The sequence below is a fragment of the Cotesia glomerata genome, linkage group LG8 (assembly GCF_020080835.1).
Source record: "Cotesia glomerata isolate CgM1 linkage group LG8, MPM_Cglom_v2.3, whole genome shotgun sequence".
NCBI classification, from domain to species: Eukaryota; Metazoa; Arthropoda; class Insecta; order Hymenoptera; family Braconidae; genus Cotesia; species Cotesia glomerata.
In genome coordinates this window covers 3922520-3945721 of record NC_058165.1, presented here as the reverse complement: position 1 = coordinate 3945721, position 23202 = coordinate 3922520, and the positions used below count along the sequence as shown (strand labels likewise).

General features: G+C 25.9%; 1 protein-coding gene across 4 annotated transcripts in view; it reads right to left on the bottom strand.

Moving 5' to 3' along the window:
• The window catches only part of LOC123271088 (nuclear hormone receptor E75), a 178000-nt gene that overhangs the window by 26146 nt on the left and 128652 nt on the right, over positions 1–23202 (bottom strand). For 3 of the 4 annotated variants that reach the window (XM_044737327.1, XM_044737328.1, XM_044737329.1), the window contains exon 2: positions 422–510. In XM_044737327.1, coding sequence (XP_044593262.1) covers positions 422–510 — 89 coding nt within the window. Of the gene's footprint in view, positions 1–421; positions 511–781; positions 1160–23202 lie in introns of those variants that run through there. The other variant, XM_044737326.1, reaches the window with a different exon arrangement.

The following is a 23202-nucleotide window of genomic DNA, read 5'->3' as shown; positions in this document are numbered from 1 at the left end:
AACGTTCTTAGATTGAATTTAATTACCAAGTCATTGATATCAAGATTAATTACTCATAAAAAAAAAATTAACTTAAATCTCAATCTTAAAAAAATTCAATAAAAAAATTTATCTTGATTCAACACAAAATTAAAAAAAAAAATTTCTTAATTCAAGAAAAAGTTTAAAAAATAATTTTCTTAATTTAAGACAAAATTTTTTTAATTTGAGACAAAATTAAAAGAAAAATTTTCTTAATTCAAGACAAAATTTTAAAAATAATATTTTTTAGTTTAAGACAAAATTTTTTAAATTCAAAACATTAAAAAAAAATTCTTAATTCAAGACAAAATTAAAAAAAAAATTTCTTCAATTCAAGAAAATTTTTAAAAAATTTTTTTGACCCAAGTAAATTTTTTTGTTTAATAATAAAAAATCTTACCTTGCATCCTTCACAAGAATGTACACCATAATGAAACCCAGAAGCTTTATCTCCGCAAACTCGACATAAAACAGTCGTCCCATCAAATTCTGCAACATTAAAAGAACAACAAAAAAATTAAAAAATTAATCTTAAAAATAAAAGCACGTGTGCGCTAGCGTACTAAGAGAAAGGAGAGAAAAAGAGTTTACTTTCTCCAGTTCACCAGAGTTACAGCATCGTGTATTACAACTTTCTGCTTTCACTCTGTCACGCTCAGTGATTAGTTTATTATTTTATACATTAAAAGATTCGCAAAAAATTTCCCTAGATTAAAAATTTTCCCCCCAAAAATGACCAAAAAAATGAGGAAAAAAGTACCTATATTAAGTTCAGGTTCAGGTCTAGCGGAAGATACAGTAGAGTCCATGGTAGGCATATTAGGAACAACATGTGGGACCTGTGCGATATGATAAGGACTAGAGATGGTGACACTGGAGGGTCTGGAGGAGGATTTGTTGGAGGCAATGGACACCGGTGAGCCGGGACCAGAAGGGACCAGGCTCTGATGAATGCTGCTGTCCGGTGTCAAGATCATGGTGTCGTACCAGGGCTGCATCGAATTGGAGCGCTCTATCGTACTATCAGCCACAAGTTTTGGAATCATTAAATCCTCTAGGTGTTTTAATCCGGTGTTAAAGCACACATAGCACTTAGCCACAGGCCACAGCACTTCACAGTATGATCAACAATAAAAATTCCACACAATTTACAGAACAATTTAAGAACAATGTTGATAAAAAATACAAATAAAAACACGAAAAAAAAAATACTGGAGATAGTGAAAGTGAGTCTTCGCTCGAGGGAGGCTCGCGTTCGTCTGACTGGAGGTTGATGCCAGGCGGTAATGGTTACCTGACTAGCTTGTAGCCTGTACACCCTTGCTAGTGATCGTGTTGACGGTCTGGTGTGCCAGGAGTGGGGGGCTAAGCTACCAGCAGCCAGAACTTGCTATATAATACTGATGGTGTTGTCAGTTACTTACACCAGTTGTGAGCTAGTGTAAGTAGACAAGAAGAGAGGGACTGGAAAAGCCAACTGAGTAGTAAGTACAGAGGACAGGAACCCTCTGCTCTGTTACATTAGCACAGACTTGTTGATCGTATTTTCAGTCCTGGAGGTCACTGACAACACCGGGCCCCGACACAACATCCAGATGCCCAATCAAAATTCACTCGGGGAGCATCCACGGCTTCTGGTTGGTTGGAGGAACCCCACCACCCAGGGCCCTCCTTCTACCGACAAGTTCATCGTCCGAAACCTTGACTGAATTACTCGCCGGCAACGGCCAAGGCCAGAGTCTCTAGGCTCTTTCTTCTTCCTCACACGCTTTGCTACAGGGAATGATGGTCTTTCTTACTTACTTGCTTGGTCGTTGGATTACTATAGGTATACCAACTCTTTATCTTTGGTGAGCGTGGTGATGCTCCAGAGGTTGTTTGATGTTTTTCGATCGGTTTACTAACAGATTATGATACATTGAGAGGAAATTTTGTTTTGAAAAAATTTAACATGGGAATGGAAATTTATTTAGTTTATTTCAGGAAGAAATTAAAATTTTCTTGGTACACTGAAAAAAAAAAAATTCTCGAATGAAGTCAAAGTTTCGTGAGCTTAGAAAATTTTCTTGAGCCAAGAAAATTTTTTCTTGCTCCAAAATAACTTTTATTTTCCTTAAAATTTTCTTCGTGCAAGAAATTTGTTTTTTGGGTGCATATTTTTAAAATTGGAAAACTTTTTTTTTTTAAATACTCATTTTCTTTTTTAAATTATACATTGAGGGGAAATTTTTTATTTTATTTGCTGAAGAAATACAAATTTTCTAGATTTGGAAAATTTTTTTCCAATAAAATTTTTTTAAAAATGATAAATAATTATTTGTAAAGATTTTAAATCAAATTTGGAAGCAAAATATTAGAGATATAGAAAATTTTACAAGAACTTTTTTTAAAAATTAGTAAAAATCATTCATTTTTATTTAGTTAAAATATTTTTTTTTTAATTTTAAACTAATTTTTTGTATTAAAAATTTTTATTTAAACTTAAAAAATGTTTAAAATTTTACTAATATTTTTAATTAAAAAATTAATGAGAATTATTTATTTTTATTTAATAAAAATTTTTTTTTTTAACTAAAAATTAATTTTTTGATTTAAAAATTTTTATTTGAACTCAAAAAATATTTAAAATTTTATTAATATTTTTTTTTTATTTAAAAATTAATAAGATCCATTCATTTGTATTTTATTAAATTTTTTAAATCAAAAATTTTAATTTAATTAAAATATTTCATTTAAAAATTGCAAATTGATTTTTTTAAGAACTTTTTTTATGGAAGGTTGAATTTTCTACAAAAAAAAAGGTTCTTATTTTTTTTTTATATCTTCAATATTTCGCGCGTAGTTTTAATTTTTAATAATTGATCCTGATGTTTAAATCTAAAGAAGATCCACGAAAAGTACACAGAAAAAAAGGTTCATTTGAGCCAAGAAAATATTTTTCTTCCTAATTATTTTCTTGAGCGAAAAAAAAATTTTTTTTGACAAGAAATTTCACTTATTCCAACAAAATTAATTCTCTTGCTTAAAGAAATACGTATCTTGATCCAAGAAAATTTATTTAAGTCGAGAAAATGTTGTTGTTTTGAGAAAATTCAGCCTCTTGCTCCAAAAAATTTAGTTCTTGATAGAAGTTAATTTTCTTGTTTTGAGAAAATTTTTCTCTTGGTCCAAAAAATTAAATATAAAGATAGAAGTTAATTTTCATTAATATTTTTATTGATTAACATGTCAATTGGGAAGATCAAATAATATTTCATCATTTTTTTTTCATTCCATATGTATAATTGCACGCTAAAATAATATAAAATGAGTATCAAATATTTTCGAGAAATATTTTCTCAAGGTGAGAAAATTTTTTTCTCAGCTGAAGTAGGTGGCGCTGCTTCCCTAAAGTATCTAAAAATCTTGATCAAATATAAAAATTTATTGTATCAAGTATTTATGATATTTTGAATTAAAAAAAAATGACTTCCACCAAGAATAGAATTCAAAGAAAAATTTTTACTTCAGCAAACACAACTTTGGTCCTCCTTTCGGCACTCGAAAACTTTCTTGAGCCAAGAATTTTGTTCTCCTGTCAATAAATTTTCCTTTCTGTGTATCATTTTTTTGTATCTTCAATATTTCACTTGTAATTTTGATTTAAATTTTTTACCGCCAATTTTAAAGTAAATAACGTTCACATTTGAGACATTTATAAAATTTAAAATTAAACAAGTTTTTAACATATCAATAATAGACTAATTGAAAAATTTATAAACCATTTAAGAGTTTGTGTGTTATCAAAAGGAAAATAAATCTCCCAAAATCGAGCTGAATAAAATAATCTAAGTCAGTGAATAGGTTATGTATCACATTGGAATTAAAGCATAGCCATCTACCGACAATACTTACCAAATAAATATTTAGTACCTACTACTAAATATTATTTGGTGGAAACAAATATTTATTTTGATATAATAAGGCTTTGTTTATATTAATATAATTTATTTAAAATAAAAAAATGATTTATTAAACTGTAACAAATAATATTGATGGGTAAAAAATATTTTTTTCTCCCAAATAAATGACTAAAAATTTTGTTACTAAATCAGTTTAGTACTCCGTATTAAATCCCTATATCAGTGTAGTTACTAAATGATTTAGTAACAAACCTTTAATTACCAAATATTTAGTAATAGTTACTAAATAATTTATTAAAGCCCATTTATTTCCACCAAATAAATATTTAGTAGTATTTAACAAATGATTTATTGCTACGCAATAAATCGTTTATTGGTATTAAAGAAATTCATTTTGTAACTAATTTTAGCGTACAACCTAACTTTTTTACTCAAAATAAATCAAAATAATTAAAATAAATAATTTTAAGTAAAAATATAAGGTATTATAAAGAAAATATTCTCATTAAATTATAATTTTTTATTTGAGACATTTATAAAATTTAAAATTAAACAAGTTTTTAAGAAATCAATAATAGACTAATTGAAAAATTTAAACTAAACCACTGAGAAATGACATAAAAACCATTTGGGGGTATGTTTGTTTTCAAAGGGAAGATAAATCTCCTCAATTCGAGCTGAATAAAATAATCTGAGTCAGTGAATAGGTTATATATCACCTTGGAATTAAAGCATAGCCATCTACCGACAATTCTTACCAAAGAAATATTTAGTACCTACTACTAAATATTATTTGGTGGAAACAAATATTTATTTCCATGTAAAAGGCTTTGTTTATATTAATATAATATTGATGGGTAAAAAATATTTTTTTTTCACCAAATCAATGACTAAAAATTTTGTTACTAAATCCTTCTATCCTTCTAAATAAATCAAAAATAAATTTCGATAATTTAATTTAGTATATATTTCTTTCATGACGAAACCCACGACACAGTTCAGTGTACTCAGTATACTATTCAAGGACTTTTCTTATTCCTGGCGATCTCTCGTGGCCTCTGACACCCGACGGTCCTTCGCCGTTATGGGAAGCCAACGTCCGGTCGTACGTGGTTGAATTGCAAAGGAAGGACATGAGACTCTACGTATCAGCAAATATTTTGCGCACTAGAGTGTGTGTGTGTGTCTCTGTGTGAGTGTCTGTACGTACGTACATGCGGAGAACTGAATAAAAAGTATAATTATACATATAAATATTATATAGAAGAGATAGACGAAGGTGTAATAGACAGGTGTTCCCTTACGAATTGGACACTATTTTTTATTTTTTTAAATTGTATTAAGTTACTCGTCTCTTTTATCAAGTTCACCGAACTTAAGTAATGTTCGGTAAACTGCAATTACTGCATTTAATGAGCCATACAATTCAATTCTGATGTAAAAATTTTAAGTATTAAATATAATAAAAATATTTAAAGTAGATTAATCAACATTAATATCAATTGGAATTAGATTTGATCCGTATATATATATAACGCACTGGGATATAAATATAACAAAAAAAGTATAACGATAATAAATTACCGAGTGAAAGGATCAGAGAGCTTGATATCTATAGAAAATAAAATAAAGTGGAGAAGATGAAAACCGAGGCTGAATCAGAAAGAGTTGCTCGGGTTAGGTTGTCTCATCTTCTATTATTGTAATAAATTTCTTTTGAAAATAATAAACATTTTTATGACAATAAAGATGACAATAAACATTTTTATGACTAAGAATTAAAATTTTCAAAAATTTATTTTTAAAATAATAAAAAATTATTATTTAATGAGATTATTTTCTTTATAATACCTTATATTTTTACTTAAAATTATTTATTTGAATTATTTTGAGTAAAAATGTTAGGTTGTACGCTAAAATTAGTTAAAAAATTAATTTCTTTAATACCAATAAACGATTTATTGAGTAGCAATAAATAATTTGTTAAATACTACTAAATATTCATTTGGTGGAAATAAATGGGCTTTAATAAATTATTTAGTAACTATCACTAAATATTTAGTAATTAAAGGTTTGTTACTAAATAATTTAGTAATTATTACTAAATCTTATTAAATTCTTCTATTAGTGAAAAAAATCATCAAAATACAAATATATAATTTTTTTATAGGCGCGCAGTAGCCCTATCGGATCCGGCCCTTGCTTACCAAAGCATTGGACCGGGTTCGAGTCCGGCGTACACCAATGAATATTTTCAATATTTAAGTGTATTATTCTGCTTAGCCCGAAAAATAAAATGAGTTCCAATCTCAAAAGTTTACCCCCTACCGTAGTCGCTCATGACCTTAGTAGTTTATGCGACTTTAAACAAATTAAAAAAAAAAAAAAAAAAAAAAAAATCAAACAAATTAAAAAAAAAAAAAAAAAGAAAATTGTTATATATGGATGATTCTCTGTAAGGACGTCTTAAATTTGTACAAAATTGTCCGACCAAATTATTTTTGATTTTATTAGAAAAAAAATTAACAAGGGCTACAAAACTATCAGCTTAATCATAATAAATAAACAGCCGAATTAATTTTTGCTTTTTCGATATTTGTGTATCTTTTGCCATATAACATCACAGGGAACTGATTGCCAGGGGACTGATTTTTTTTATCAAATTGAGAAAAATCAAACAAACTATTTCAATGCATTCAACTTTTTAAGTTCTCAATGAATGTTTACATTAATTAGAATAATATTAAGACTTATGGATCGAATTTTATAAATAAATTATAAATAAAAATAGTTGCCAGGGGACTGAGTTTTCAAGTGGCCCAGACACATATTTCCAGAAAAAACGGTGCTTTGACACTAAATAAAATGCCGATAAAGCGCTAACAGCCCTATGGTTATTAACTTACGACTAGTTAGATCCTTATTAACCTTACAAAAGGTAAAATAACACGCTAGATTTTTTTTTTTGGCTTTGTACTTCTGGCAGGGGACTGATCTTAAAATGCCTAGGACAAACTTTGGTTTAATGAATTTAATGAAACAAATTAACTTTCGCTACTTTTTATTGAAGAAGATTGTTAGTTAACTAATTAAGTTTATAAACATTATGGATCAAATTATATATTATTGACGAATAACTTAAAATTTAATCTTAAAGTTTTAATTTTGGGACTGGGACAGCCCAGGGGACTGACATTTCGGTGGTTTACGAATTTATAGCAAAAAAACCAAAATTTATTCCATTTTAGTTTTCAATGCTCCAAATAGAAATGTTTTTTTACTTTCGTAATAAATTTTTTTTAGAAAACAAAATAACAATTTTTCTAATAAAAAAATGCTTGGGACAGCAAAAAACACTCTTACAGAGAATCACCCATATATCAAAAATTTATAAATAATTTTTTTTAATATCAAAATAAAAATTCATAATCTTTTAGTAAAGCCATAATGTTTAAAAAAAAAAATAAATTTATTTATTACTTTATTTTACGACAGAAAGATGGAAGAATTATTTTGAAAATAAAAATTTATTCCCTTGGCATAATTTATACCTCAGCTCCTCGATTGAAAGAAGTTCTTTCAACAGCATAACAGGAAAAAGGAAGGATTCAACATTGTTATGGTGTACTCGTTGTCTACTTTTATTTTACCCTTACTTTCAAACCTAAATTCCCGAACCTCAAAGTCAACATCATTCTGTACCCTCATATTTAACAGACCCGATGATTCAGGTAAAATAAAATGTAGGTGAGTTTTAAACCTGAATAAGAAAAAAAAAAATAAATTTGTGTAGTTTATGGAAAATATTAAATTTCAAGGAAGGATTGCATCCTGATAAAATTTTTAGACTTCCGGTATTTTTATTTATTGCATTAAAAAAAAATTATTTATAAATTTATTTTTAAAAATTTATAATTATTTATTTAAAAATAAATTATAAGGATTATTTTTTCTAAAAATATTTTTTGTTTTAAATAAAATATAACTTTTAATTTAAAATTAAAAATAAATGTATAAAGTATGCACTTTTGAATTAAATGAACTAAATATATATTAATATTTCACCTTGAACCCAGCTATTGGTCGTTGATACAAGTGCATTCATATTCAATGGATAAAAATATGATACGAGAGGGACGAGACAAAGGGGACACGCGACATGGAAAGGAGTCTGTTTTCATTCGGATATCTCGTATCGTATGACATGTTTTTTTTTAGTTTTTATTTTCTTGAGTCAACAATTTTGTCATTATTCATTATATTACATTGGACATTGCTAACGAGTACAATATGTATTATTCATTTTCATTATATTAATAACAAAAAGAATAAATAAATAAATAAAAAATTAGAATGACAATACAGAGAAAAAAGTGACAATATCATATTGATTGTATCATGAACGTCGTTTGGTTAGAATATTTAATTCTCAACATTTACAATATTTTTATTCAGATAATTTATTCTAACCACGTCAGTGAAAATTAAACTCTAGTGAATTTATTGTTTTTTTTTATATTTTGGTAATTAAAATTGTTAAACAGTTAATTATTTTTATTCTATTGATTACGCTTATCATTAATTTAATATTTAATGGAAAAATATTGATAAAAAATATTAATGACTAATTATCACCAAACATTTTATTAATTCCACGATTTTTAAAATTAGGATGAGATAAAGATTGTCATTAGTGATTTATTTAATTATTTATTTATTGGGCAATCAATAAAGTCAATTATTAATAATGTAATATTTTTAGGAAAAGAAAAATAAGAAGAATTTAATTTCTTTTAAATAAAAAATTTATTTATTTAAAAATTTCATTTTTTTATTGAAGAAATAAAATATTTTTTTGATTTAAAAAAAATAATTTTAAATAGATAAATTGCAAATTTGAAGTCAAATGGTTTTTTTAATAAAAAAGTTAAATTTTTATTTTTTTAGTTAAAAAATATTTTTTTTTAAAAAAATAAATTTTTTTTTTAGATTTAATTTTTTTTTTTTGAAAAAATGAAAAAAAAAATTTTTTTTTAGCTTTACATTTTTTAATTTAAAATAAAAATAAACAAAATTCTTACAAATGCATTTATACACTGAAAAAAAAAATTTTTAATAAAAATTTATATATTATGGCTTTATTTTATTAAAAAAAAAAAAAATTCAAGAAAAAATGACTTATTTTTTTGAAATATTAAATTTCAAAAATTTTATAAATAATTATTTTTAATACTAAAAAATCATCAAAATAAAAATATAAAATTTTATTTTTTTTAATTTGATTTTTTTTAATAAGCTTCATATTTTTTAATTTAAAATAAAAATGTTGTAATAAAAAATAAAATTAATTTCTTGTCACAAAAATGTCAATTTTTTTTAAAATAATTTTTTTTTTCTCAGCGTAGTAATGTCTTTTGATTTAATTGAAGCGAGTGTTGGATAATTATTGATGCGCTGTATCGAAATGACTCTACTTCAGTATTCTCTTGCCGCCGATGATGGCAAAGATACGAGTAGAGTACAATACACTTCCGTAGCAGGCGCTATACTATGGCTAGCTATGGATAATATGGATATAACGGTGCGCAATGAGCGTCACGCACATGCGTGTGTGATGTCACTGAACTTGCAGCGGACGCGCTTTTATATAAATAAATAAATATATGTACAAACAAAACGACACGTGTACAGTTTATTGTTATGTATTTTTTATCTTTAAGCTGTTTTTTGGTTGTCGTGTCTAACTAGGTAGAAAAAACACATACGACAATTCAATTAACCTTCGCTGTTAAATACTGTTATTATTTATTAATTTTCATTACAAGAGACACTCCTCCGAATTTATTACTTCATTTCAAGTTATGTAATCACTATTTTTTACATTTAAATTTTATAATAAAATATTCAAACAAATTATACTCCGTAATATTATCAATGAACTTTTTTATTTAAGAATTAAAAAAAATTTTTTTGTTTAAAGAAAAATTTTTATTTATATTTTTTATTTTATAATTCAATTTTTAATAAAATTATTATTATTATTATTGCAATTTACTTTGATGATAAGTTGAAAATTTTTATAAATTGAGTAAATTTTCGGTATAAAAAAAAAATTTGGTTTAAAAAAAAACATTTTTAACACTGAAAAAAATTAACTTGAATCAAAAGAAAAATTTTTGAACCAAGAAAATAATTTTGAAGAGTTTAATTGTTTTTAATGAAGAAATTTTTTTTAGTTTAAAGTTAATTAAAATGACTATTAAACCCATATTTATTTAAAAATAAAATTTATTTAAAAATGAAGTAATTATTCGGGTTTAATAAAAAAAATAATTTTAGGTATAAGAACTTTAATTAAATAGTAGTAATGCTATTTAACTTATAGCAAATATTGACAGTAACTATTTATTTTAAAATTCAAGCTAGTCCGAGTTAATGGGATTAAAGGCAAAATATATGACTACTGTGGTCTGGGACTTTTGTCTGCCTATTTTTGTAAATTATTTTTGTTCCTTTTAGAATTTCCAAAACAATAAAAAATAGTGACTTCTGTATACTTCTTTCTGATACCCGTAGCAGGGTGAATTTTAAAAAAGAAACTACTTTGACAGTGTGACCACGGTGTGATTTTATAATAATAGAAAAGTCATTATGCTGTGGCTAGCCTCTTGGGTTTATTTATTTGAAGAAATAAGGCGTGGTTGCTTTTCTATTCACTTTTAAGTTTTACCTATCGACCCCAATCTTCACTTACAACTGAACATCTCTGTCCGAATATTTTCGAAAAGGGTTGACCCCTTTCTATTTTCTACCTCATCATTTCACGGTCTTCAATTTAAGTCAAAGTTTAATCCTTTTATTTGTATTGGGTTTAAATTTAAACGAGTGGTCAAGAAAATTGTAGGTAATGTAATTTTTTTTCACTATTTATTGATATATTAATTACACAGAAAGAAAAATTTCTTGACTGGAGAACAAAATTCTTGGCTCAAGAAAATTTTCGGGTGCCTAAAGGAAGACCGAAGTTGTATTGGCCGAAGTAAAAATTTTTCTTTAAATTGTACTCTTGGTGGAAGTCATTTTTTCTTAATTCAGATTATCATAAATACTTGATACAATAAATTTTTATATTTGATCAAGATTTTTAGATACTTTAGGGAGCAGCGCCACCTACTTTAGCTGAGAAAAAAATTTTCTCACCTTGAAAAAATTTTTCTCGAGAATATTTGATACCCAATTTATATTATTTTAGCGTGCAATTATACATATTGAATGAAAAAAAATGATGAAATATTATTTGATCTTCCCAATTGACATGTTAATTAATGAAAATATTAATGGAAATTAACTTCTATCTTTATATTTAATTTTTTGGAGCAAGAGAGAAATTTTCTCAAGACAAGAAAATTAACTTCTATCAAGAACTAAATTTTTTGGAGTAAGAGGCTGAATTTTCTCAAAAAAACAAGATTTTCTTGACAAATAAATTTTCTTGGATCAAGATACGTATTTCTTAAAGCAAGAGGATTAATTTTGTTGGAATAAGTGAAATTTCTTGTCAAAAAAAATTTTTTTTTCGCTCCAGAAAATAATTAGGAAGAAAAATATTTTCTTGGTTCAAGTGAACCTTTTTTTCTATGCACAGAAAGGAAAATTTCTTGCGAGAACGAAATTCTTGACTCAAGAAAATTTTCGGGTGCCTAAAGGAAGACCGAAATTGTATTGGCCGAAGTAAAAATTTTTCTTTAAATTGTACTCTTGGTGGAAGTCATTTTTTCTTAATTCAAATTATCATAAATACTTGATACAATAAATTTTTATATTTGATCAAGATTTTTAGATACTTTAGGGAAGCAGCGCCACCTACTTTAGCTGAGAAAAAAATTTTCTCACCTTGAGAAAATTTTTCTCGAGAATATTTGATACCCAATTTATATTATTTTAGCGTGCAATTATACATATTGAATGAAAAAAAATGACGAAATATTATTTGATCTTCCCAATTGACCTGTTAATTAATGAAAATATTAATGAAAATTAACTTCTATCTTTATATTTAATTTTTTGGAGCAAGAGAGAAATTTTCTCAAGACAAGAAAATTAACTTCTATCAAGAACGAAATTTTTTGGAGCAAGAGGCTGAATTTTCTCAAAAAAACAAGATTTTCTTGACAAATAAATTTTCTTGGATCAAGATACGTATTTCTTAAAGCAAGAGAATTAATTTTGTTGGAATAAGTGAAATTTCTTGTCAAAAAAAAAAATTTTTTTTGCTCAAGAAAATAATTAGGAAGAAAAATATTTTCTTGGCTCAAATGAACCTTTTTTTCTGTATAGACTGAGTATAATGCTCGATAAATAAATTAAACCAAAGGTTGAGCCTAAAGACAGTATAAAGAAAAAATAGAGTGGGTGTAGTTAAATCAAATGAAATTGTTATATTAATAAAAAAAAATAAAAATAAAAGGTTTGATCGACTTATATACATGTATGATCTGCTAAAAGTGGCAATGGGGAGCAGGGCATCTCGAGGCCGCGGCTAGTGGAACAAACTTTAGCACTCTTTCCTTTTTCTTCGCATCATTTCTCTTCTACTTACTACTGTATGCTGTATACATGTATAGTAATGCATACTGCATGTATATATTGTATATACATATATATATCAACATTGCTATACATGTAGCCGTAGACTCTTACCTTGACGTTCGATTATTCGCGTGCTTCCCACGTTGTTTCTCACTCAACTCTTTTTATTGCCGGACAGAAGCTTTGTAGCTCTATCTTCATTTTTGCTCTCATTGTATGTATACTTGTGTGTATATATAAGCTTACTCTAGAGTTATTGAGACTCTCAACGTGGGCTCTTCGCGGTTCAACGACGCTAGGCGCAACGACCTACGATTCACATTTATCTATAGGTATACATTTAGTGTCTTTATTTCTGTAATTGGTTTACTATTCATATTACAAATGAATTATAGTAGAAGAGTTGTTTTATTTATTAATTATTATTCTATTTGTAATGAAAAAAAAAAATTTTTTTTTAATTAATAGTTCAATTGTAAAAATTGATAAAATAATTGTGTCGATGTGTAAATTTTAGGTAATTTTTATGCAATATAATTTTAATGCACTGAAGGAGGCTATCAGACTGATTGTAAATACTCCAAATACTGTTTAAAAAAATTATCTTATTGTTTATTTACATAACACATGAGTCCTGTGTAAAACAAGGATTTTTATGGCTTAAAACAATACATATAAAGTATATGAATATGGTCTAATAATTAAATTGCACTGGCCCTACAAAAAGCTTATTTTTATTGTACTTTATCAAGATAATTAAGAAATTTTCTCGTAATTTAAAGAGATAATCTGGATCCAAGAAAATTATTTTAAAGATAGCTAGTTGTTTTGTTTCAACAATTTTTTGCCTTGAATTTTATCATCTTGACTTAAGAACATGTAGTACAGTCTTATGTCGGTAATTCAGTCTGGACCAATGACAACAAATGCCAATTTAATATATCGGTTTGTTTATTTGAAACACATGTAAAATGCACTGAAAGAGGTTATCAGACTGACTGTAAATACTCTAAACACTGGTTAAAAAAATTAAACTAGATAATTTACTTTTGGCACTCTCTTGCGGTCTACATCAAAGTATAGCAAATGAAATTTTTTGTTGATAATTAGTTTTTTACCCTAACCTAGCTGCATTCTAATAATTCTGTCTTATAAGTTATCTAAACTAAAATAAAGAATAACCAAAAAATTAAATCAATCTCTCCGATTATATTGGTTGTACGTTTATTAGTAATTTCTTTATAGTAAAGTTTATTTAGTTGAATATGTGATGGGTCCTGAGATAAGGCAGTTTTATGCGCGAACACTACCTATTTATTTATCATTTAGTTATTTTTTTTCAATGATTGAATTTAAAAATAGAATCAATTTACGAAGGATTATTTACTCCTGCCAAGTTTAATGATTTTTTATTCAATAATCGGTCAAAAAGCGTCCCAGTATTTTGTTCAAAATTTAAATATTCCCTGTTCTACATGTTCGAGTAATCATGAAAAAAATAGAATACTATATTTTTATATTTGTGACGTTATAATTCAGCTAACTATCCAATAAATATCCTACATAAAGGCTCGTTGAAATTAAGCTATCAATCTACGGCGTAAAAAAAGGATATTGGGTAAATTTCACCGGGGAATGCTTAGAAAATTGAGGGAAGACGATCTAGGAAACAAAGGAGGAGTAGGAGGGCGTAACAAAGGGGACCCCAGGTTCCGCGAATATTACGGTACTACATAGCGACGTGGGAGTGTAACAACTGCATCCACATGCACGTGAGCAGCTGCATTCATACAGCACATGCCGGGTATATATATATATATATATATATATATATATATATATATATATATATATATATATAACTTAACTTTGCAAAATACATGTGTATGGATGTATATAATATAAAAAGAGAGGGAAACATAAAGAGTTCTTTCCATATAGCTGATGGGAGTGCGCCGACCCCTTCGACGCCACGCAAACGGTCGATGAACTCTCTCTCTCTTTTTCTCGTATTATGATTTTTTCTCTCCTCAAATCACTCACTCAATCATAGGACACTAATGTGAAGACAATCTGACGTCATCGTTAATGTCATGTCTTAGTCTGGGTTAAAAAGTATTCGTATAGCCTGCTGGTGACTACGCATTACCGTTTTGGGGTTTTTTGATCTTTTTTATTTAAGTTATCTGATTAATTATTTAATTATTAATTAATATACCGCTTGTTGGATAGAATTATAATTTTTTTTTTTTGATAAATATTTATCAATTTTTTTTATAAAAAAATTGAAAAATTTTTTAAAGTAGTTTATAAATTTACATCCTTGCAATTTTTACAATAAAATTAAAATAGAAAGAAATAATTTTAGAAAAAATCTAATCAAGTTTATAATTCTTATATTTTAAAATTGAAAATAAAGACTGGATATTCAATTGTAGTGTATTCTTTTAAATATTGACGTTTTTTAAGATATAAGCTCATCCTGATGTTACTCTCATCAAGAGCTTTCATTTGAGTACCCACATGCATTTTTGATATATTTTTCATTTATAAATATATATGTTATATATAATATATATAAATATATGAAAAATTGATGTGGGTACTTAAATGAAAGGTCTTAATGAGTGTAATATCAGGATGAGCTTATATCTTTAAAAATGCCAATATTTCTCAAGATACAAGGTAATTTTTTAATTATTGATATTTTTTAAGATATAAGCTCATCCTGATGTAAAGTTCATCAAGAGCTTTCATTTGAGTACCCACTTGCATTTTTGATATATTTTTCATATATACATATATATATATATATATATATATATATATATATATATATATATATATATATATATATATATATACAATATATATAAATATATGAAAAATCGATGTGGGTACTCTAATGAAAGCTCTCGATGAGTGTAACATCGGAATGAGCTTATATCTTTAAAAATGTCAATAGTTGAAAAGATACAAGGTCAGTTCTTAATTATTGATATTTTTAAAGATGTAAGCTCATCCTAATGCTACACTCATTAAGAGCTTTCATTTGAGTACCCACTTGCATTTTTGATATATTTTTCATATATACATATATATAAATATACAATATATATAAATATATGAAAAATTGATGTGGGTACTCAAATGAAAGGCCTTTATGAGTGTAATGTCAGGGTGAGCTTATACCTTTGAAAATCTCAATAGTTCACAAGATACGAGGTCATTTTGGTAAGAATGATATGAGGTCTTAAAAAGGCAAAAATTCAAATCAAGACCTTTGCAATGACACTAAATTTCACTAAAAAAAAACCGATTTTATCATATGACTATCATGGACACTAAATTTTTCTTAATAATATAAATAATAAATATTAATTATTTAATTACTTAATTAATTTGCAAAAATTAAAATTGCAAGATGAACTTAAAAAATACAATACTCAATTGTTCAATTTATAAATTAAAATTTGTAGAAATAATTTAGAAAAAAAACTTTAATTAAAAAATAAAAAAATTAAAGTTATAATTATATTAATAATCTTATACATAAATATTTAATAGTACTATTAATACAAAAAAAAAATAAAATCAATATTATTTAAAAGTAGAAATTATTTTACGTATGACTCAAAGTGTCATTGAGCTCATCAATACACTTAAAAGTATTCTCGGTATCGTGAGTAGTCGAAAAGTTCATCGACTTTAAAATAAAACAAATATATGTGACAATTGAGAAATTAATATATAAAAAAAAAAAAAAAACATATACTTATAGTATCTTTAATGACTCACGTTACAGCGATCACTAGGTTATCACCATAATTAAATTGAAATGAAAACCGTTAGCCTACTATTAAATTACTAGCTAGATTCGATGAAGTAATCGTTGAGAAACATATTTATATTTATTATTTTTATTAATATTCCTTTTGTTGGGTCAAGTGAGTAGAAAAATTTATTCAATTAAATGTAAGTCTAATTACGAGAGTATAAGTACATAAATTGTATTATTTTAAATAAAACGTTGTTATTTTTATCTAATAAATTTCTCTCTCTGTATACTGCACGTATATATTGCTGGTAAGCATTAACAGGGTCATCGTCCTAAGAATCGCAAAGAGTCCAGTCTCTCGGTCATGAACATCGAGCACCTCAGTTGCAGGATCAACGAACCCCATTACGAGAGTTCAGTAGACTCAGAATTGATTAATCTAGTTTAATTTGTTTCAAGCTAAAAAAATTTTTAAATATCAATATTATTTTTTTTTTAAATAAAAAAAAGAAATTAATCCTTATACAGAAAAAAAGGTTTTGAGCCAAGAAAATATTTTTCTTCCTAATTATTTTCTTGAGCAAAAACAAATTTTTTTTGACAAGAAATTTCACTTATTCCAACAAAATTAATTCTCTTGCTTTAAGAAATACGTATCGTGATCCGAGAAAATTTATTTAAGTCAAAAAAATCTTGTTGTTTTGAGAAAATTCAGCCTCGAGCTCCAAAAAATTTAGTTTTTGATAGAAGTAAATTTTCTTGTCTTGAGAAAATTTCTTTCTTGCTACAAAAAATTAAATATAAAGATAGAAGTAAATTTTCATTAATATTTTTATTGATTAATATGTCTAATGGGAAGATCAAATAATATTTCATCATTTTTTTCATTCAATATGTATAATTGCATGCTAAAATAATATAAATTGGGTATCAAATATTCTCGAGAAAAATTTCTCAAGGTGAGAAAATTTTTTGCTCGGCTGAAGTAGGTGGGGCTGCTTCGCTAAAGTATCTAAAAATCTTGATCAAATATAAAAATTTATTGTATCAAGTATTTATGATAATTTGAATTAAGAAAAAATGAATTCCACCAAGAATAGAATTTAAAAAAAAATTTTTACTTCAGCCAACACAACTTCGGTCTTCCTTCAGGGACCCGAAAATTTTCTTGAGCCAAGAAAATATTTTTCTTCCTAAACATTTTCTTGAGCGAAAAAAAAGTTTTTTTTGACAAGAAATTTCACTTATTCCAACAAAATTAATTCTCTTGCTTTAAGAAATACGTATCTTGATCCAAGAAAATTTATTTAAGTCAAAAAAATCTTGTTGTTTTGAGAAAATTCAGCCTCTTGCTCCAAAAAATTTCGTTCTTGATAGAAGTAAATTTTCATTAATATTTTTATTGATTAACATGTCAAATGGGAAGATCAAATAATATTTCATCATTTTTTTTCATTCAATATGTATAATTGCACGCTAAAATAATATAAAATGGGTATCAAATATTCTCGAGAAAAATTTTCTCAAGGTGAGCAAATTTTTTTCTCGGCTGAAGTAGGTGGCGCTGCTTCCCTAAAGTATCTAAAAATCTTGATAAAATATAAAAATTTATTGTATCAAGTATTTATGATAGAATTAAGAAAAAATGACTTCCACCAAGAATAGAATTTGAAGAAAAATTTTTACTCCGGCCAACACAACTTCGGTCTTCCTTCAGGCACTCGACAAATTTTCTTGAGCCAAGAATTTTGTTCTCCAGTCAAGAAATTTTTCTTTCTGAGTAAACATGCTAATTAATAATCAGGCAATGATAAAAAAAGTTAGAATAATTATTGGCGAAATATAAGGGCAGCATAGAGCAATAAACTTAGGTAGGGCATTGCACTTGAGTGCATAAGATATAAAAGAGTCTTTGGCCTTACTCGCAAGCTCGCAAAGAGTTGCATCGCGTCCAGTGACCCGCCCTACCGTTAGGACGGCCCCGAGGATGCGTTCCCCTCTCTCTCAAACGATTAACTCCCTTCTCTTTATCTCGTCCTGTGCTTCTTCTTTTTCTTCTTCTTCGTTGACTTATTTTTCAACTCCTGTGTGTTTGTTTTCTTATCACATGCTCCTATTTGACTTACCATAGGTGATCTACATAGGGAAGTCGAAATAGGTATAGAAATTGATTTATTTTATTTATATAAAGAGAGAACAATTTATTAGAACCAAAGACTCGGATATTATAGAGAAATCTCTTATTTAAATACCACCAACTAATACTTATTTGACACAATTAAATGAATTTATTTGAAACAAAGATATGGTTTATTCAGTGTATTTATTTCAATGAAATAGTTATTTATTTATAGTTAATAAATATTTCTTTAATACTTTAAAATCATTTATTTCAGTCAAATCAGATTTGTTAACTATAAACAAATGTGATATTTGAATGTCGATAAAAAAATCATGCTCTGTATTATAGTAAATAATATCTGACATATTTTTAGGGATATGAAAGCAATGAGAATGAGTTTATTTATATAATTTATATTGGGATATCTTCTAATAAACTAAAATTATTAGATCCGAGTTGGATTTTTATAGTTTTTTTTTCCATTATTAAATTCATAAAAAATTTATGTATATATAAAAAATTACTCAATTATAACAGGCAACGATAAAGGTATTAAAATTACGATCACTCAAATAGCGACAATAGCGACACAAACGTCTTATGATTTATTTAAAACGAGATTTGTTAACTATTAACAAAATTTGAATGAAATAAATCGGCGAATTCAATCAAATAAACCAAAACAAAATAGTATTTAAATGAAAGTAATCCAAATTTAAATCAAACAAATTTGTTCATATTAAATACGTATTTTTGTTATTTTAAATAAATCTGCGAATTTAAATCAAACAAACTGTTTTCTCAGCGCACCTTGCTTTTTAATTCACAATATTACCAACTGACCTCACCTCTATTCAACTGATTGCTCTTCTTTATTTTTACTATTTCTTTTATCTTACAACCTAACGGATAAGATTATTGACGCGTATTAAACGAACAAAGGATTTTAGCTTTACTATTTCTACTTTATAGGCTTCGTTATTTTATTTCAATCGTTGGCTAAATATTGACCCACTAATTTTATTAAATTTTTGATTATTTAATTTAATTAATACTTGAAAAAAGTTTATTAAATAATATTATTTATTTTTTTAAATAAAAATTAAACTTGTAAAAAATTTAATTAAATAATATTATTTATTTTTTTAAATATTACGTCAATAATTATTAATAATAAATTTAAATAGCTCCGCAACAGCCGATAGGTGGCGAAAAGTAGTCTAAAGTTTTCACTTACAAAGCGGTAAATTAAGCTAATATTTATATTCAATATTTATGCATATATTTTTTTTTTTATAAATATAAATCTAATTACTTATAAATTTTTTTTTCTTATAAATTTATAAATAGCTTTTGATATCTTTTATAAATTATGTATAACAAAAAACAATTAATATTTTTATTGTGACTTAAGTTCAATGAACAGGAATTATAAAAAGTAATAAAAATTATTTTTGTATTAATTTTTTTTATTAATAAAACTTTAATTAAAATTTACTATTTTATTTTCAAGCAAGAAAATTAGATTCAATTTTTTTTTTAAATTATAAATTCAATATTTTGAATCTTAAAATAATTTTTAGAGAAGATTTGAATGTTTTTTAATGGCAATTTTTAAGAAAATAAAATTCTTGATTTTTTAATGCTTTAAAATTTAATATAATATATAAATAAAATAATGAATGATAAATGTAACTGTACTTAAACAATACGTTGATAAACATATGCGTGGAAGTGTCGAATGTGCGTGCGTAAGAGTGACATGAATGACATAATGTCGATGACTGCGTGACTCCTATATACTTAGAATGGCCGTCGATCCTATGATACAAATTACATACTTTTTTGTGTATTATACTTTTATATTAAATTATTGCTCGCTGAAATTTAATAAAAATAACAACCGATACTTTTATGATGAATAATATAACAACCAATGAGTCATTTTTTAATTTTATTTTACTTAAAAAAAATATTAAATGTTTTTTTTTTTTTTTTTTTTAAATAAGTCTTATTTAATTTAAATTAGGTTGGACGACCTTTTTTATGAATATAAACAAATTTAAATATGATATATCAATGCAAGTAGTATTATATAACTTTAAAAAATTTAAACATTTATATCTCATGAATAAACATTACCAATTGATCACGTTCTAATTAACTTTATGATTTAAGTCTTAAAGTGTTTACATTTAAGCTAAAAGGTAAAATAAATGATGTACATACTTGGGTATGTTTGTTATTTTTTTGACCCACATTATTTGAAGTCATTGCTCGCGATCGCTTTTATGTTTTAATAAAATTTAAACATTTTTATCTTATTATATTTATTTTTTTTTTACAAAAAAAAATATTTCTTGCATTGATAGAAAGATTTAGTTCTATTTAAATTAATAAGATTTAGTAATAGTTACTAAATTATTTAGCAATAAACCTTTAATTACCAAATATTTAGTAATAGTTACACTGATAGAAGGATTTGTTTATAGTTAAAAATATTTATTTATATTTAACAAATCATTTATTAGAGACCACTTTTGAGTCCTTAACAAATATTTCTTAGTACACGGAGAGAAAAGAATAGAACTCATTCCTATGCAGAATGGTAACCATTACCATGTTACATAGTAACAGAAATTTTTGTGAGAACCCTGTGTGAATTTGCTAATAAAAATCTTAGAAATTATGATAAAAATATGAACAATCACTCATTCGATGCGGAATGAAATTCTGAAAATAATGTTGTTGTTTTTTTATTTTTTTTAAAGAAAATTTCAATTTTTTATTAACAAAAAACATAACCAAGATAAAAAATCTCAGTTTTTCGTGAATAACTCAATAACTATTGGTGATATCAAAAATCGGAAAAAAGATCCTTAAAGAGGAGGAAATTTCTGAAAAAAGTCTTGACTTCCGGAACTCTAGCTTGAAAAACAATAATTTTTATTTAATGTTGAAAATAGGGTTCCGTGCGACTTTAGTCACACGGCCGCGCCGATGCTAAAATACGACAGTAGTTGCGCGAAACCCTATTTTCAATATCAAATAAAAATTATTGTTTTTCAAGCTAGAGTTCCGGGAATCGAGACTTTTTTTCAGAAATTTCCTCCTCTTTAAGAATCTTTTTACCGATTTTTGATATCACCAATAGTTATTTAGTTATTTACGAAAAACTGAGATTTTTTATTTTGGTTATGTTTTTTGTTAATAACAAATAGAAATTTTCATCAAAAAAATAAAAAAACAACAACATTATTTTTAGAATTTCATTCCGCATCGAATGAGTGATTGTTCATATTTTTATCATAATTTCTAAGATTTTTATTAGCAAATTCACACAGGGTTCTCACAAAAATTTCCGTTACTATGTAACATGGTAATGGTTATCATTCTACATAGGAATGAGTTCTATTCTTTTCTCTCCGTGTATTTAAAAAGATTTATTAACATTTAATAAATGAATATCAGATTTATTAATTACAAACAAATCACTTTAAATACTAAGAAATATTTGTTTAATACTAAAAAGTGGTCTCTAATAAATGATTTGTTAACTATTAACAAATATTTTTTAATACAAATAAATCCTTCTATCAGTGTACTAAATAATTTATTAAAGCCCATTTATTTCCACCAAATAAATATTTAGTAGTATTTAACAAATGATTTATTGCTACGCAATAAATTGTTTATTGGTATTAAAGCAATTAATTTTTTAACTAATTTTAGCGTAAAACTTAACTTTTTTACTCAAAATAAATCAAAATAATTAAAATAAATAATTTTAAGTAAAAATATAAGGTATTATAGAGAAAATAATCTCATTAAATTATAATTTTTTATTTCAGACATTATAAAATTTAAAATTAAACAAGTTTTTAACATATCAATAATAGACTAATTGAAAAATTTAAACTAAACTCCACTGAGAAATGACATATAAGCCATTTGGGGGTATGTGTGTTTTCAAAGGGAAGATAAATCTCCTCAATTCGAGCTGAATATAATAATCTGAGTCAGTTAATAGGTTATGTATCACATTGGAATTAAAGTATAGCCATCTACCGACAATACTTACCAAAGAAATATTTAGTACCTACTACTAAATATTAATTGGTGGAAACAAATATTTATTTCCATGTAATAAGGCTTTATTTATACTAATATAATTTGATTAGAATAAACAAATGATTTATTAATCTGTAAAAAATAATATTGATGGGTAAAAAATATTTTTTTCTCCCAAATAAATGTCTAAAAATTTGGTTACTCAGTCAGTTTAGTACTCCGTATTAAATCCTTTTATAAGTGTTAGTGAAGATGAAAAAAATATTTTTTTCTAATGTTAAAATTAAAAATATAGAGAAAAAAAGGAACGAGAACACAAATGAAAACTTATTTGATCTACATAGAGATAACAAGCATGCGAGAAATTACAGCGAAAGCACTTTCGCGTAAAACTAAAGAGAAAGATTTAAAGGCAACGACCTGCAATTTACGTGATATTGTTAACCCGCGTACTTCACATATATCTATGTATGCCTATTTTAAACTTTAGAACGAACAAGTAACAGCAATAGCTCACACGAGCATCTACACAACCAATTTTATTATTGCACATTAAAATTCAAAGTCAAACTCTCATCATAACTATTTTCTCTTGATGGTATTATTTATGTATATATATATATACGTAAAAATATATATACATATATACCTTTATGCGTGAAAGATCAACAAAAGAACAAGTAGCTTTTTTGTATCCTCTGTCTTTGTTTTGTTGGCGA